The 19,169-nt window shown below is 43.2% G+C and overlaps 1 protein-coding gene across 5 annotated transcripts in view; it reads right to left on the bottom strand.

Annotated features, from left to right (window-relative positions):
* EVI5 (ecotropic viral integration site 5) overlaps positions 1–19,169 on the bottom strand; it is a 1,064,947-nt gene that overhangs the window by 562,111 nt on the left and 483,667 nt on the right. For all 5 annotated transcript variants that reach the window (XM_086953930.1, XM_086953933.1, XM_086953929.1 and 2 more), the window contains one exon: positions 18,027–18,087. In XM_086953930.1, coding sequence (XP_086810056.1) covers positions 18,027–18,087 — 61 coding nt within the window. The remainder of the gene's footprint in view (positions 1–18,026; positions 18,088–19,169) is intronic.

The following is a 19,169-nucleotide window of genomic DNA, read 5'->3' as shown; positions in this document are numbered from 1 at the left end:
AGACGGAGGTAGATATGGGGTTAGCCGTTTAATCCTTTTTAAAATGTGGAAGGATGAGGAAACCACCGAATTAGCATGCTGTTGGAAGGACATTTTGTTATCAAAAATGACTCCTAGGTTGCGTACTTTGGTCACTGGGTCGGGAGGTTGTCCCATCTGAGGTGGCCACCATTGGGGGGACCATGTAGGTTGCAACCTCCCGAATGTCATCACTTCCGTCTTATCAGAATTTAATTTAAGACAGTTGGATGACATCCAGGAGCTTATTGCCCTCATTCCGTCTTGGAAGTTGGCTGCCACCAAGATGCCATCATTGTATACAGATAGCACCAGTTGGGTGTCGTCTGCGTAAGTTGTGAGGGCAATTCCATACGATTTTATGACCCTCGCTAAGTCCGAAACATAAATGTTAAAAAGTGTCGGGCTTAGCGAGGAGCCCTGTGGTACTCCGCAAGGCAGAGAGAAGGTCTGAGAGATGTATTTGCCCATCTTCACTGTTTGAGGGCGGTTGGACAAAAATGAGGCAAGGAGTTTTTTGGCTTTGTTTTTTATTCCTATGGCCGCGACACGATCGATCAAAGTGACATGATCGACCGTGTCGAAGGCTGCGGAGAGATCCAAAAGTATTAGTATCGCAGAACCTCCGTTATCCATTGTGGTCCTTATCTCGTCTGCTGCTTTTAAGAGCGCTGTCTCTGTTCCGTGACCTTGTCTAAACCCAAATTGGGTGTCGTCCAGTAGGTTGTTGTCATGTATGTAGGTCGAAAGTTGTGAGTTCATGATTTTTTAGGAACTACACTACATGTAGTGGCAGCTGGCACGCAGCCACTCAGACAGGACACTAGAGTTAGGTCGATTTTCAGGGGGCTTCTCTAAGATGCCCTTCGAGTGCATTGTTAACACTGGCATTAGTGTGGGTTTAATGTGCTGAGAAGTTAGATAGCAAACTACTCAGTTTTCAGTAAAGCCTTTATGGTGCTGTGGCATTCTTAATGACAAACTTCCAGCACCATATACTCTTAATGGCATTACTGCACTTACAATGTCTAGAATTGGCTTAGACACTGTAGGGGTACAGGGCTCATGCACCTGTACTCTCACCACTGGTACTGTTCACCAGCTAGAGGGGTGACTGACCTATGCCAGGGCAGTGGGTTGTAGGCATGGGACATGAGCCATGTCGACTCTTCACTTTGCTGTGCACCAAAACATGCAGCCTGCAATGGCAGCATGTGTGTGTAAAGGTACAGGGCCTCTAAGGGTGGCACAATAAGTGCTGCAGCTCTTAGAGGCCTTCCCTGGCTACAGTGTTCTTGGTACCTACGGTACCATTTACAAGGGATTGACCTGTGGCCAAATAGTGCCAATTGGGTTTTGTCAATCCAGTTTTAGGGAAAGAAAATAGGCCCTGGGTACCTGATTGCCAGGAACCCAGGGCACACTCAGTCAAAGCACATCAACAGTTTGGCACTTTCTTCTAGATTCCAATTCCTAACAGATTTGCATGTCTAAGTGTTGATTGTGAGAATGTCAACACATGGGAGGGACAGGTGGATTATGTAGAGGACCCTCCCACTAGCCTTGAGGTACTTTCCTACAATGTGCATGGATTGGAATGTTTGGTTAGAACAACAGACCGTACAAACGTTTGGGAGGAGAACATGATTATATGTTCTCAGGCGACCTGGCTGGTGGGAGAGCTATCAAACAAAATGGATCTAGGCAACTCGCAAAACAGTCATCGACAGTGGGGAAAGGGAGCTTAACAGGAGGGTTGTTGACATGGATTTCAACTAAATATATAAAAGGAGCAAGTATCATTCAGACAAGTAGCGATTGGCTTTTGGCTTGCAAGTTACATTTATATGAGGGGTATCTCAAGTAATAAATTGATTGTTGTAAATGTCTATGCAAATCAGAATGAAATCCAGCAGGAGTTATGGCAATTGTTTTTCACAGATATGGCTTCCTTGATGGAGATTTGAGGCCCCGTCTATCTTTTTAATGGGCGACTTTAATCTCAGTTTGTCACCAGTCCACGACGAGGCCAACTGTAGTGCTATAATGGGAAGTTATGTAATACCTTATGCAAAATTCTCAAAGTGCACCCAGACGAAGTACCATCTTAAACTAAGTTCCTCTCTAAGCTAGGATTTATGTGCCTAAATAGCCGCTTCAAAGAGGATACCTCGGCAGCCCAAACGTTTGTGCAAGGTAATCAGAACTGCCCAATTGACTTTATGTTTATATAGACATGGTATTTTAAGGCTTGTAAAGGCTTTGGGGTGGTTAGAATTATGGGCAGTGATCATTGGGGCTTAAAATGGCTATTTATTCTATCCCGTGGCACAGGGAAACTGATTTCCATGGAATTTTCCTTTCCAAAACATTTTACTACCAGAATTAAGGGTAAACAACCAAAAGAGAAAAAAGTATATCGTCACTTTGTTACGTAACTGTGGTTTTAAACAGTGTCTGCCAGCACTATTTTTTATACAGCAATTGGAAGATGTCCATGTATGCTATACTGTTGCATCATTTCTCTGGGTAGGTCTAAAACGCCATTGATCCTTAAAAAGCTTGTGATTTTTAGTAGGACAGTGTTCTTTATTAATTATAGCATTGAATCCGTATAAGAAAGGACACAGATAAATTATCTTGGCCGAAATAGGTGGTATATAGGAGTATGTTTTTTATTGTGTATATATATAGAAGCGCTGTAAGGGCTTCCCGCCTGACACCGGGCCCGGTGCTTCGTCATTCGGACCTTTGCTGAGCAGAAGCCTGGAGGCTAAAGATTGTTGCGGTTGGGGGACCCAAGGGAGTGCTTTTGGACTGTATTACAGCTTAATAAGAGGCACGCTCTGCACTAGAACTTACCTTCCAGTTTTCATCTTCAGTGTGGTGCATCTTTTTCCCGTAAACCCCCGCTGCTGGAACTTTGCATTCTGGGACGTGCAGTCCGTATGTATTGCCGCGGACTGCAGGTTGGGCTGTCCACTCCGGCTGGAGTGGGAGGGACGTGATGTTAGCCTATCAGGACTGGACATGATGTTTATAGCAGTTCTAGGCTGAAGTTTGCCCATTTACAGCAGCGTTTGGGCACCGAAGAAGGCCTGGCGGCCGAAATGCATTTGCCTGTTGCTGTGACACCAATAAAGCGGCTCCCTTGAAATTTTCCCCCTTGTGTGGCTTCTACTCTTCTTTCGACGGAAGGAGGTTTGTGGCATATATATATATATATACATATATATATATCATACTGGATAAGGATATGAAGAACTGACGAACTCTGCACCTATAGGCAGGCGTTGGGTGAATTACTTGCACTAGATACCATGTTACCTTTCCCTGGTTGGCCAATATTCGTAAATGGCTTTTGGAGCTGGGCCTAAGTAGATTCTGAGTTCATCCTAATATACTGACTGCTGAATGAAAAAGGGAAATTAAGAAAATTTACTGGAATTTTATCATACACAAAGTCACTCTAAATTGTGGATCTGGTGCACTCACAACTCATTTTTTTATGTTTAAGATAACTCCCCGTTTTGAATTATTCTTAGACCAACTTGAACCCCAACTTGCGAAGATACTTTACCTGAAATTCAGATACGGTATTCTCAGAGTTAAATCTTTTACATCAAAATGGGGACGGTCACAAAACGGGAAGAATGATTGCAAGTGCACAATGTGCCATTTAGGAAGACAGGAGGATACAGCACACGTCCTATTTTTCTGCCCAGCCTACACTAATGCCAGAAGAAAGTAGATAAAACCGCTGGGCAGGAATTTGGGCGTTAGAAAATATACTGAAATGCTACGTATTCTACTACACAGCTCATTGTTTTTGGCGTCAGTAGATTTTTATTGGCTATCAATTTTATGAGAATAAAGAAAGGGCTGAAGTGTTAACTGATTGCTTGTATAGACCGTACTAAAGCACTTTACTCACTGAATTGTGTACTGTAGGAAGGCTTTGTTGAACATGTTGTTTGCAATTTCCACTTCAGACTTTACATTAGAAGCTTATAGTACCTGGTGAAAGCAAATTTTTATTGACAATTGATTTTATGATAGTGAAAAGGAGGTTGAAGTTCCAATTGCCCAACTGTACTAATGCACTTTACTATCCGAACAGTGTACTGTAGTTTGACCTTGATGGAAATGTTCCCTGTACACTGCAATTTAGTAAACATTTAAATGATTGCGCTAATTGTAAAGACTAGCAAACCCATGCACTGTATTTCAATATTTTAGAGGATGAATGTATTACAATGGTTTTATTTACCAAAAGTAATGTTTTTTGTTCTTTTATGATTCCATGAATTGAATAAAGGTGTTTTGGACTTGACTATATGTATATATATTTTATTTTTTTTAGGTCTCGGGCCTAGCATACACTGCGGAAGCAGTGTGGCGTAGCCAGAGTCCTTTTCCTGGGGTTTAGAAAATGGACCTAGAAATTCCACGCAGCTCATGCGTGTTATTTCGTAGGTCCATTTTCATTGGCCTTTGCGTGCGTGTATTTTTGAAACAGAACACGCAATAGGCCATGGGCGGTCGCGTAGCTCTGCCCATGGCCTATTGGTGTCTGTTACACGCAACAGAGGCCATATGTCTTTAATTATCTCGGCCGTCAGGGCCGTGATAATTGAAGACATATGCTCGCAGTGGCTCGCACGCACCACTCGCGGGCATTTTTTTTTTGTACTATAGTGATCGCGAAAGCAATTGCTTTCAGTGCTGCTTGTTAGCTCTTGGTGCCATGTCAATTCCCCGGATTCTCAAGGCTGTCTGCGTGCCCTCCAGACATGTGCCTCCTGCTCCCTTCCCTTTTGTTACTTATGGCTCGCTAGAGAGTAATGTGTATGTGTCCCTGGGGGGCTTTACTGGCACTCTGGCGCGCAGCCTGAGGGCTCTTCACGAAGGAGAGCATGTCAAAGCTCTGCGCGCTTGTCACTCACTATGTGCCCTCGAAAATAATCCCAGGAGAAAATAAAACACAGCCTGCAGGTATGGAACAAGCAGCTCAGAGGAGGCACGAGGCAGGGCGGCTTCCAGAAACAAGCAGGCGAGTGCCTTCCAATCAGGAAAACACGGCGGCAATGAACACCCCTCCCGCCCTGCCCCACTCTTCTCTGTCGGACAGAGGCACCCCTTCTAGCTTGCCCTAGAACACTCACCACACACTCCCAGCCCCCACCCCATCCCTGAGTTACCCCAAGCTTGAGGCAACATGGGCAGAAGGAAAGGCGTCCATCCTGCCCTACACTCCCGATACCTCCCTGTTTCACAGAGACCACGTCCCAGCCGGCCCCACAACATCCCACGCATCCCCTGTCCCACCAAGGCTCAGCCCAGACTTACCCCAATCTTGAGGTAGCAGCACCAGGAGTACACCCCCCTCCACGGACAGCTGAGTGCGGTGTCCGCCTGTTCAGTCTGCGCTTTCAAGGAGTTCCTCGGCGTGCTATGTGCTCCGTGCTGCTCCCGGCACCGCACTCCCTCCCGATACAGTTCCTCCGCTTCCTCCACTCTGTCCCATAGTGCTTCCAACACTCCTTTCTGAACCTCAGCGCTCCGTTTCTCTGACAGTTCTTTCTAGTTCATGGTTTTCCCTTCTGTCACCCTCTGTCGAGTCTAACCTCGTTTCTTAGTCGCTCACTCAGTGTCCCTTCCCCTTGACTGTTACTTCTATTTTCCAACCACTCTATTTTCTTTTTTAAATATATTTATTTTACAGTCCTATGTAGCACCAAGTCGGTCCAAGGGTATTGGAGCGCTTAACATGAGCAGCAGTTACATTACACGAGGTCACTATTTTTATACACACTGGGAGATTAAGTTATTTTCTTTCCCAAGTCCTCCTTCCGTTTGTCCTTTTCTCTTTCCCACTTTCTGCCCCTCTTCCCATCTTTTATTCCCCTGTCAGTGCCTGTCTTCTTTGTGTCCCTCTCTTCTCATGTTCTTCCATGTACCGGTTTTAAGTGACAGAGGGGGTGTTATAAGAGAAGAGGCATTTTTATAGGGTTTGGGGTGGACCGTTTTCATCTCTCTGTCTACCCTTCTATCTCTTACTTTCTTTTCCCAGTGCCTGTCTTTACGTTATCATTCTGTCTTTTTCATCTGTGTACCTTTCATTCCATGTACGTGTTTGCCCCTATAAAATGAATTGTGTGCCGCCGTCTCGGAGCTGCTGTCTCTCTGACAGATCGGCTGCGCAGGTCACTGGCTTGCAGTGCTGCACTCTTTCTTTCTGTGCACCCTCACGCCCATCCCCAAAGTCACCACCAGCTGGGTTGGGTGAGGAAGCCTTAGAGAGGGAATGAGTCTAGGTCGACCATTATATCTTGGGCACTCATTGCACTGTATATGTGTCTCTCTAGACCCCTCTCTAATGCTCTGCGTTTTAACTCCCTGTCTCGTTATCCACATACCTTCTCATGAACCACATCGCCAAGCTCTCTCTCTGCATGTCTCATGTTCCACAGCAATGAGTTCATGATAACAAATTCCTGTGTCTTTCTCCCTACCTCTGTCTTTTTCCCTACATCTCTTTCTCCATATCTCTGTCCTTCTCCCTATCTTTGTCTACCTCCCTACCTCTATCTTTCTCCCTACTCCTTTCTATTTTCTCTACTCCTCTCTCTTATGTTTCAGGCATCAACCCCTTGCCTCAGTGTCTCTCTACTGCTCATTACCCCTCTGTCTCTTGCTCTCCGGGTCAGATTGGTAAAGTGGGCACTCGGGCAATGGCTGAGGGGCCGGTATCAGAGTTCCAGCTGTGGGCTGCTTTTTAGGTCTTGGGCCTAGCGTACACTGCGCAGCAGTATCGCGCAGCCAGAGTCCTTTTCTCAGGGGTTTTAAAAATGGACCTGGAAATTCCACGCAGCTCGTCCGTGTTATTTCCTATGTCAATTTTCATTGGCCTTTGCGTGTGTGTACTTTTAAAACAGAACATGCAATAGGCCATGGGTGGTCGCGTAGCTCCGCCCATGGCCTATTGGTGTGTGTTACGTGCACCAAAGGCCATGCACACACACAAACGCAACCACACACACAACCACACACATGCAACCACAATCACACGCACAAGCACACACACATAAAACCACACACAACCGCACCCAGCCACACACACACACACTACCACACATACACAACCCCACAACACACAACCACACAACACACACAACCACACCCACAATCACACCCAGCCACACACACAAACACATACCCAAAATCAACCACACACACAACCACACGGACAACCACCAGCACACACACAACCATACACCAACCAACCACACTCACAACCACACATACCACCACACAGAACCACACACAACCACACACACAACCACATACACACAACCACACATACCACCACACATAGAACCACACACACACACATACACACACAAACTAACAATTCCAATCCAACCCACATAATTCCACTACACACCACATGCATACACTCCATAACACATGGCTAAAGGTCAATGCCATTTGCTCTAACTCAAATAAATCCGAGACCTATTGCATTTCCAATGCTTGTTTTTTTTCAAGGGGATTTTATACCTACTATTTTAATTTATATGTATAGCTCTCAGTAATGGTCACCAATCAATAAAAAGAGTTTTTATGCATTTTAATTGATGCAAAATAAAGTTTTCTGACTGACTGATAGACATCACACATTTATGCAGGATCAAGTGACTAAAGATCTTGAGTCTGGCGGGGCGCCATGAATTAATGTTCTGGATTGGTATTTTCAGACTATAGCAGAGGTAGTCAAATGTTTGACCCCTAAAATTAGAAAATTACATACAAAAAATCCCCACTGGTCATCTAATTTGGCCTGGTTTGATAAGTAATGCCTAGGTCTAAAAAAGAGGTCAAGTAAAGTAAGACCTATGAAGTGTTTCACAGAGGGCTCTATGGAAAGGGAAAGTTGTGATATTACAAAGAAGGAGCATGCAGCATTGATTAGAACAAAGAAACAAACTTATTACTAAGCAAACTGGGACAGGATGGTCCGCACCCTCCTTGCTAAAGACATAACTAAAGTTTGGAAGTTAGTAAAGAGGGTGCTATAAGTCAAATGGCTCTATAAAGTACAAAGACCCAGAATACACTTGGGTTGCATATCGAAGTAACATCTATATGGCCAGAGAGGTATTTGTGAGCGGAAGGTGGGACAGCCCAGGGGAGGAATTATTGGATCTTTTCTTTGTACAGTTCTTAGTTAAATTGATATTCTATCTAAAGAGAACAAAAGCAGCTGGCCCGATAATCTCCCAGCTGTTATAATAAACTCTAACATCATACAGTGGGCAATTTTTTTCTACAAAAATATGTGTTCTTATACCCAGCACAGGTATTTTCCTGCCTAGTTAGAAGGGTGCTATAATCAAACCCATGCACAAAAAAACCCCACACAAAAAAATCCGGCATCTCCTGCGATTTCAGCATGATAAGTCTGATGTTGCAGCCAAAATATATTCCAAGGTAATTTTATTGTCCTTAAACAACTGGATAGAAGCCAATATTCTGGTGCCCATGGAATAGGGAGGTTTTAAGCAAGGTCACTCTACAATTAATTATTGCCTTAATTTGTGGGTGATAGGCTAGAAGGCAACAGAATCCTCAGGGAATCTTTTTTTGATGATGTTTAGTTTCACCTTTGACCTTGTGGATCGCAGTACCTTGTGGGATAAGCTTCGACACTTCGCAATTCCTAGCAGTATACTTTTAAGGCACAATTGGATCCAAGCAGAGATCTTTCCAAAGGAATCCCGTTGGGAAATGGATTGAGACAGGGCTGTGTTCTAGCCCCTATGTTGTTTTGAGGGAAACCTATTTCGTGTCTCCTATATGAGGATGATTTGGCTATTTTTTATTTGACCCAGGTGGACCTCTAGAGGAAATTGGAAAGGTTCAACATGTATTCTGTAGTCAATAAATTAAGGATCAATCTGGACAAAAACAAAAATAATAATTCTTTTTTGAAAATGATGAAAACATATATTGTAGCTTTTGGGGGAATAACATTGTGGAGGTTGTAACAGCTTATAAATACTCAGGAAATACATTTAGTAATAAACTAGATTGGGCCTTACATAAAGGAACTGTGGATGCTGGGGTAGCATGCACAATAGAAGGATTAGTAAAATGTAAAAATGTGTGTGGAGGTCTATCCTTGTTCCCGGTAAGATCTGCTTATAATGCTATGGTATCTACACAATATTTATATGGGGCAGAATTTCTGCCTCTTAATTCGGATACAAACTGGGAGAAGTGGGAGGATAAATGCTTGAAAAAATTGTTGGGTTACCAAAAAGTAGAATGTGTCAGGCAATAAGATGTAGCGTTCTAATCTAGGACCCTGATCGATACTGTGACCTTATGCCCCTATTCGGCTATAAATCCATTTATTCCCTATATTGGCATAACCGTTCAAGTGCAATATTCAGAAATTCGTCTCTGGTCTCACACAAACAGAGCCACATTTCAGAATCGATTTCTCTGCCACTTCCTTTGCAACCAATTAGTGCAATAACATAGCAGAAGTTACTATCTAAGATTCCTAGATTAACACTCCGAGTTCTTCAACAAGATAAAAACTCAGCAACCTGGGAAATCCCCGCTTGCTATGTTTTGATTAGTAATAGAACTCTAATGAGCACTGATAGACGATCACTTCCTAGTGACATCTTTATTGACGTCTTATTTCCAAAAACTTACGTCAAACAAGGCACCTTTCCGGTATAAATATTACCAACGTTGCCTTAAGCAAACGCTGTCTCGCTGCTGCTGAAGTTGCTGTTATGCTGATGATACCATAGCTGCTATGGCTACTGCTATCACTGCTAACTAGCGAACGATGGTGTGGTGAACTTAGGAGCTGAACAGGCGTCCCCCTGCAAGAGCCCAGCAGATGCAAGCTGCCCGCGGACGCTGCCCCTCCTCCTCCTCGTCGCGCTGAGAGAGACGCTGTCTTTTCTCCTGCAGAGAAATCCAGCTCCGGCGTTTCCAGGCTACCCTTGCGGTGACTGGGATATCGACCCCCTGAAGGAGATACCAGACCTCCATCATTCTTTTCCAGAGGTATGGTGTTGACTAAATCCTTAGAGAGAATTCTTGAAGCAAACTTTGGCAAAACCAACAACTTAAAGGTACTTACTTACTCCCCTCCCAAGTATTAGGCTTAGGTCAGGTACACTGGGGTAGGCGTAGTTAGAAGCACCAGTTGAGTAATTTAGCCTAATGTATATATGAATTTATATATGTTTTATTCATGTTGAACCATTGTATGGCTAAGAAACCACATCAATGCTTTTACAGTATTATTTCGTAATACTCATCTTACTGTACGTACTTTTTATAATAACAAGTCTTGCAATTGTGGCAATCCATTTCTCTTGTACGAGAAGAAAGACTGTTCAATAAATGTTACCCTTTATTGAAAACGCCTGTCTCTCTATTCTCTACATATTGTGAAAGTAAACTGCACAACCACTGACTGAGTAAAATAACTGTCTATTGTTTCACACGACCCTAGAGATTGACTCTTATCTGAGGAGCAAGGTTGTCACGTTGCACGGTTGTTGGAAAACTGAATCCCTTCTTGGCTGTGCCAGGGAAGCTGATCACTTCCTATTCAGTCAAGAAAGTTTCCAGTGACCTCTAAACTAGTTGGTAACAAACCCAATTAAGTTTAGCATAGTCAGTGGAGGCCTAGAAGATCCGCACTTCTACGTCGATACTACTGTTTATGTTATTCCAATGCGCAGGGCCTATTGGAAAAATAGGAACTACACTACAAAGAATGGGGATCTTCAGGCTTGGAATTTCTTAGCATATAAAGTTACTTTGCGCTTCTGGGATAAGCTTTGGTCTCCGGAGGTTCAAATGGTTTCAGCCTTTTGTGCTAATAAAAATAGTGACGAGTGAATTCAAATGGGCTGCACAGGTTATGTTTAGATTAGCAAATATTGCTACAACACTGAAGGTTGAAAATTTTAAGGTCATGGCGCTCTCTCAATTATTGGAGGGGGAATTGAAACAGGCATGCAAGAGAGAATCAGATTGGTGGACTTATGCTATATATGGTGGACTTATGCAATATATCAATGAAACCGGCAGCAAGTTATATGTTGGAGTCCGGAGGTAACCCAAAGGGGTGTGTGTGTGGTGTGGTGTGGTGGGGTGTGGTGTGGTGTGTGTGTGTGTGTATCCCCGTTTCCAAACCACCAGTTATGGTTGCTGCTATTAACATTTTGGGGTGCTCTAAACCTCTGATTCCTAAAGCATGAGAAATTCTCTGCAAGCTTTGAAAGTATAATATTTGTCACCATAATGAGGCGCTCTTATTACTATTGAGCATGGAGTTTTTAGATGTTGCTTGTGCTCTGGCAAAATGTATATATATTTTTTAACAGTTTTTATTTAATTCAAAGAAATAGACAAGGCATGGGCATACAAGCAGAACAATAGGTAGCAATGGTGGGACGATCATACATTAAAATCAGTATGTACTGCAAAGAAGAACATCTCAATGTCACAGTGGTGCGGCATTGTGGAAAAACAAAGGAAGCAAGGAGGCAAATACCATTCGTACAAATAAGCCTAAGTGTCAGAGATGATACAGTGTATACAACGTATGCCATATAGTCTCTAATAGGTAATCAAACTGAAACAAAAGAAACATCCAAGAAATCTATTTACTCTGTGTCAGATAGAAACGGTCACTTAGGGCCATACTGTCAGTAAGAAGCGACAGGAGGCAAGAGCCAACATCTACGCTCCGAACAAACAGTGTCAAAGAATGAGGGGGAGAAGTGAAGGGGGCTCATGCAGAATTCTTAAAAATAGCTTCAAGTTAGAGATGTTTTATGACCTGTGATATTAGATAATGTATGTTAACCCCCATGTTAGACAGTTCAAGGTAAGAGTCAGAGTGGGAAAATTCTATACAGAGATATATCTTCAAATACGATGTTAATGTGGGGTTCTGTGCATAGGTTGAGCTAAAGAATGTGTAGAGGGTTTGGGAGATAAGGGTATGGGGTTGTTTGGAAAACTGTGTATGAGTATTTATTGTTTTATAGACATATGTCTAAATAATAAAGATTTACTACTACTAAAAAAGAGAAAGTATGATATATATATTGGTAGACAACAACTTAAACAGACGGAGGTCTGTAGGGAGAAAGAGAAGATACTGCCATTTTGTGGAAATATCCTCATAAATTCTGTGTCTGGAGTTGGGCTTTGGATTAAGATGCTTTCTTGAAGAAATATCCCCTGGTTTGATTAGCGGACAGTTTAACATTCTAGGTGGAGAAGGATGTACTATCTTGAGTCAGGCCTTGGTATAAAATATGGCCAAATCCTGTAAGAGGACTACCTATTAAACAAACGAGCATAATGAAATCAAGTAACTATAGTTAACAACCAAGTATTTTGCTTTGTGCAATCTTAATGTAAAATTGAACAAAAAAGAATCCTACCAGAGAAGGTGGGTTCCAACAGATATAAATACAATTAAGCAGATATTTACTTGGGTCTATTCCAATTAACGTAAGATGAATTGCATATGGTTATGGATGTTGTATTTGTCTGTCATGCAGTCTGTGTGTGTATGTAGGTGCATATATATAGATGAATTTACAGGAGTGATGGGAAGTTGGTATATGGAAATTTTGCTATAGCAAATTGATTAAACCCCAAATAACCACTACAATGGTTCAATTACACCCAGTGGCTTGCACAGCATCCATCACTCCAGTATGGCCAGCTCCAATACACACAGAAAAAGAAATGGAGGAAGTAGCAGAAAATGTCCTGCAGTGCTTAGTCCTTTCTATCTCTTTTAAACAACCTATGTGGTTCAGGCTCATGGTTTCTTGTCCTAATTCTCAGTCGCTATATGTTTGAAACACTGCTTTTCCTCTTGAACCCCCAGAGTTTAGTTTGTGTTGAAGGTGGGCACAGCCAAGACCTACATTTAGCAACACTTATTTGTTGTGACCCGGACACTTTGTGTTTTGACTACAGCAATGTTGATCATTAATTTGCTTTATGTCCCTAGCCTCGCTCTCCAGGTTGGCGCAGACAAGTCTGTGCATCAACAATATGTGGCTATCAAGGCAAATTTTTGTACATCTTCCATGCCACACGTTACTCTCCCAAGAGTAAGCAGCTTGGGAAGTTGCTGTCTCAGGTAGGGTAAGCCCCATTCTAAATACTAGGGAGGAAGCAATGTCTACTACTGGAGAGCGAAAAGTCCTGGGGCAGTGCCAGTGGAGCCTCTTAAACAGAAAATATGGGCATGGTACTTAATTCGGCACAGAATTTTAAAAAAAAATATATTTACAAATTAAGCACTAATTGCCACACAAGACTTTCACATAGACACAAAAATGCCAAGAATGGACGCAGTATATTTGCCATTTTGGATTCAACAATACAATCAACATATTGTATTGTATTGTAATTGCATTTATACAACGCTTACTACCCCTGACGAGGCGTCAAAGCGCTTTTTTGGCGAGTAGCACGCTACTCCGGGACCCATAGAGGATTAGTGTTGAATTAGTATAGTGAAACATGGAAGTACATTTTAAGTGGTGGATAGGTTAGTCAGTTATTTTGATTTGGAATAATAGCAGAAGGATAGAGGAGGACGAAGATTTGTATTTATATAGCGCTTGTTGACGCACGCTATTCAGGAAGCCTACAAAGGATTAGTACGGAATTAATATGGTGAAATATGAAGTAATTTCAGTGGTGGATATTAGTCAATTACTTTGAGCGAGAAGGATAGTGGAGGGATAAAAGGGGAAGAAAGATTTGCATTCATATAGCACTTGTTACCCCTGATGGGTGTTGAATCGCTTTTCTGGTGAGTAGCACGCCACTCCGCAACCTATAAAGGATTACTGTTGAAAATTAGTATAGTAAAAAAAAATGAAGTAATTTGAGAAGTGGATATGTTATTCAGTTATTTGGGTAGTATATTAGTATAGTTTAATATGGAATTTGAGAAGTGAACATGTTAGTCTGTTAATTTCTATTGAAAAGGATAGTGGAGGGATAAAAGAGTGAAAGTTTTTATTTATTTATTTATTTTTAAAATTTTAGGTCTTAGCAATAGGAGGAGGCTTTTGGATGAGTAAAAAGGAGCTTTGGCGGGGAGGACTCAGAAGAAAGAGTTTAGAAAGTTTTGTTTTAGGGGATCGGTATAGTAAAAGAGGTGTCAGATGATACAAGGAGGGGTAGAGTAGGAGAGAGCCTAGAAAGGGTTATTTTGGCAATCATAGTAGTGGCATAGGGTTTGGGATAAATGAGAGAGTGGATGTAGAGGATATATTGATAGATGTATAGGATGAGAGATGGGGTAGTGCATTGGAAGGAGTAGTAGAAGAAGTTTGAGATTAGTCAGAAGGTTGGGCTAGAAGATATATTGAGCGAAGTATAGGCTGAGAAATAGGGTAGTGCATTGGAAATGCTAATTTAAAAGAAAGTGATAAATATGTAGATCCATAATTACATTGAAAGTATATGTGTTGCAAGAGTTACAAAGTGTGGTGGTGTGCAGTGTGTGTGTTGTGCGTTAGTGTTATTGTGGTAGAAGGGAGAGGAGGGTGTTTGTTGGACAACTGATGGAAGGTCTGTTAGGTGTAATTACAGCAGGGCGAGTGTGTCTGAATGGCATGTAGTTATGTATGGTGTTGATTTGTGTTGTGTTAGTGATGAGTGTATTGGTTAGTGGTATAGGATAGAGTTGTGTACGGTTTGTAGGTTATGGTGGATATGTGTGGTAGTTGGGATAGTAGGTGTGTAGATGTGGTTTGGTTGGGTTTGTAGTGCAGGCTGGTACATTAATCTGTGCATAGTGTTGTGCGTGGTGTACATTTGGTGTGAGTGTGTTGCTCTGTTTGTGGATGTGGATGGTGTGGGCTGGGTATTGCTAAATGAGAGAAAGGGCAGCATTTCTGGCACTAGTCCCGACCAGTCTTGAACAGGATCAAACAGGCAACTGCCCTTGTCCTCTCTGCCCTTAGCCTCGACGCCCGGGCTGAGACGCCCTAAGCCTGGCCTTTTTTATAGCCCTAGTAATCAGGTGAACCCTTCAGCCAATGGGAACCCTAGCCCTTACACTATCCAATCACAACACTAGCCCTAAAATCTAGGAACCAATAGGAGACCAGGACCTTACAGCCAAACTTAGCCCTGGTCCAAGCACCCAATCAGTTAAAAATTCCCTGATTTCTACGTCCAATAAAGGCCCTAGCCCTACCAGTAGTCCCAAAACAAGTCCATGCAACCAATGGCACAGGTAGCCTTAGTCCCTACTTCCAATAGAAAGCCTAACCTCTCCCGGATTACAACTTCCTATATAGGCTGTCATACGAGGAAGCACACCTACTTAGCCTGCCGTTATCGGCAGAAGCGATCAGCTCCTCCAATGCTTCACGCGCTGCTACTGACGTATGTTTGGTGTAACTATTTTAAAAATACAAGGAAATTTTACCTCTGCTAGGCCTGCGGCATATTTTTTGTTCTGTTATTGTACTTGGCACTAACTTAGTCCTAGCGTCTTTTTTACTGGTGGTTCTTACTTACTGCGTGTCTTACTGATGTTAATTGGGCTGCGCAGAGGCTCATGTGGCCAACATCAGGGGGTGGTAGAAGAAGGTCCTTTCTGCTGTGCAGACTGTGGCTGTAGTTTCCGCTCCCCACTGTCCCCCACCCCTCCCAGACCCACCAAGAAAATTTTACTTCTGAATGTCCGCTCCATGGTTAAACACTATATGGAGATCCATGACCTCGTCGAGGACGAGTCCCCTGACGTGCTGTTTATCACCGAAACTTGGTTGACTGATGCCTCTGTGGCTGAACCTGGCCTCGCTCTTCCCTTGGGATACAGTATTTTAACCCTCAATAGGGATTCTAGAGGCGGGGCATAGCTGTGATCTTTAAAACTTGTTACACCTGTTCATTTATTAAGGAGGAGGTGGCTGGTTGCGAATGTGCCCGCTTCTCCATCTCCTTTAATGCGCATTCCTCCATTTCTGGCCTACTAGTTTATCACCCCCCAGGATCCACTTCGGATTTTAAACCAGCCATTATCGATGCAGTTAGCTCCCTGGCTCTTAAGGTGTCGAGTTGCTGCCTCATTGGGGACCTTAACATTCACTTTGACCACCTTAACGACCCCGAAATTAGTAGCTTGCTTGCAGACTTCGCTGCGTGCCAATTAAAACAGTTGGTGGTGGGCCCCACCCACTCGGCCAGACATCTGCTTGACCCGGTCTTTTCCAACATCCCTTCACTTTCGGTCAAGACACCTTGCCGATGAGTTGGACTGACCACCTTTTAGCCACTTTCTTCATCCCGCTTTTGAAGACCATACCTAAAACTAGCCTCAAAGCTACATTGAGACGTTGCTGGCATAAACTGAGTATAAAAGATCTGTGCTCCGTCCTGACGTCCCCCCCCCCCTATTTTAGCTACGGATCCCGAGCTAGCTTATAAAGCATTCTGCGACTGGATACTCCATGCTTTAGACTCTTTGATTCAAGCCAAATGGTCAAAGGGTCGGTGCTCAAAATCTAACTTCTGGTTCAATGACGCCCTGGCAGTTTTCGTAGTTTCTGTAAGAAGCTAGAACGAGCCTGGAGAAGAACCTACGACCCTGGGGCAAAAAATCTGTACCTGGATGCAATTAAACGCTATCATAAGGCCATTCATCAGGCACGTACGGCTTTCCTTACCAACGAGATTAAGTCCAGCAAAAATCCGGTTAAAAGCATCTTCAAAATACTTAATGACTTTAAAACTAGGAACGATCCTTCCACTCCATGGATCGCATCTGAACAACAATGTGAGGACCTAGCCACTTTCTTCGTCCAAAAAGTTGAATCTATTTATAAATCCTTTGTCACTGGCCCTACAGATTCTGCTACCACTGTTGTTCTTCGGCTTATCGTCATTCTGCCTGCTATCCCTCCTATCTCCCATGACGAATTCCTTATTTTAAGTAAGAGGGTTAAATCAGGTTCCCCTGTTGATCCTATGAGGCCTGCCCAATTTAGAGAAGCTCTACCTATTCTACTGACTCCATTATGCCAGATCATAAATGCATCTTTCACTACGGCAACAGTGCCCCCACCATGGAAACAAGCTAGGGTAGTTACCTTGCTGAAAAAACCTACATTAGACCCAACTAAACCAGAAAACTTTCTCCTGCTCTGGGTAGCTAAATTGCGGAGGCCCACACTAATAACATTCTGTCGGTCCATCTGAGCAACATTGACGCTTTAGATTGCTCCCAGAATGGTTTCCGCCCGGGTCATAGCACCGAGACCGCGCTTGTAGCGGTGATTGAACACCTGCTGCCCTCATCCTGCTCGACCTCAGTGCCACATTCGACGCGGTCTCTCACATGATCCTCTTGTGCCGCCTGGAGGAGGTGGGGGTGGTCGGCTCGGCACTGGGGTGGTCGGCTCGGCCCTGGAGTGGTTCCGCTATTTTCTTTCTGACCGGTTATTTCAGGTCTCGGCCCCTCCTTTCCTCTCTCATACTCATGCCATCAAGCAGGGAGTTCCTCAGGGCTCGGCTTTAAGCCCTGTCCTGTTCAACCTGTATGTCGAACCGCTGGCAGCGGTGGCAAGGGACTCTGCCATGACCATGATCTTGTACGCTGATGATACGCAGTTGGTGGTGGCCCTCTCTGAAGACCATACTTGGGGTGCCGCACATTTGCAGGCTGGCCTTGCAGCAGTTGCACACTGGATGACCACCACAGCCTGCAACTCAATGCCAGCAAGTCAAATGCATATTATAATGAACCACTATTGAAAAAAATTACTTTATTTGCTCGATTGTCACCATTTGAAACCACAGTAATAAAAATAAAAAATAAAATTACCCAAAAAAAAACAAAAGGAGTGTTTGCACCGAAGAAATGCTATTAACAACTGGAGATGGACATATTATTGCATTACATAGCTTACCTTAATTTCTACTTGTTCTTCCATCTCCTTAGACTTTATCGTAGTGTATTCTTTTTCTAATCTGCAAAAAAAGAGGTAGAATAAATACAGGTCATCAACAAAAATTCTGGAAAACAAGCTCAGAGCTTACTGCAGTATCAAAATTACGACTATACATATCCCTCAAAGGGGTTTCTACGAGATTAGATGGAAGTATAGAGGGGAGAAAACTCACTTTGCTGAAGATCATTAGGTAAGCAGTCCTGCATCATACAAGGTGGAAAGGTCGCAATGCCCAATATTTCAAACAAAAAACTCAATAAAGAATACTTCAAAGGTATGCCATTCGGTAAAGCTCTTTCTAGTGGATACCCTATGTAACAGCAGATTGCTCTCTTCAGAATATCCCCCAGACATCAGAATGGATCTGGAGAATGTTGCATCAGTGCCACCCGGCACACGGATAAGTGCCATCTGTGCTGATGCCACACTGCCCTGGAGCAGAGCTGCATGTAAACTCCACACCTGCACACCAATGTCAGTTCCTTCTCTTTCTGTGTCCTAAGTCACAGAGTAAACAATTGTTGGTAACAGTGTGGTTATTACGAACTTGAAACGTTTTTAGATGTTACAAAATAGACCACTCCACAGAAGGGGAGGTGGTAGGGCAATGAGGAATCTGTAGTGAGCTAGGGAATCCAACAAATAGAGTGTTACTGAAATAAAGGAACTTGTTTTCCTGATGGGTACGTCTAATCACATATGACTTACTTTACGACAGATACCAAAGCAATTCCTACCAAAGGTGGCGAGCCTTTGAAGCAGACTCAAATCAAAGTCTTGTAGACCTGAGCAGTGGAAGTGCCCTTCCTGTCAGACCTGGCTGTAAAGGTAGTAGTTTATTAGCGAATTTATGCACAGACACATACTTTATAGCTTGGCAGATATCAAGGAAAAATATCCCATCACATCAATGCAGCTGCAACCCTCCCTCTCTCAGACATTCCCGGCTTTACTTCTTGGCTATTGTGTAGTTGATCTTGGTGTAGAGGACTATCCATTTCAACGTAGACCTTTTCTGCACAAACTTCCCCTTCTTACCTCCAGAAAACGAAACAAAAAGCAGATCATCCACTATATGGCCCATGGTACGATCAATGTAAA

The sequence above is a fragment of the Lissotriton vulgaris genome, chromosome 1_1 (genome assembly GCF_964263255.1).
Source record: "Lissotriton vulgaris chromosome 1_1, aLisVul1.2, whole genome shotgun sequence".
Lineage (NCBI taxonomy): Eukaryota > Metazoa > Chordata > Amphibia > Caudata > Salamandridae > Lissotriton > Lissotriton vulgaris.
The sequence above is the reverse complement of the archived record's forward strand: the minus strand, read 5'-3'. Positions and strand labels throughout refer to the sequence as shown.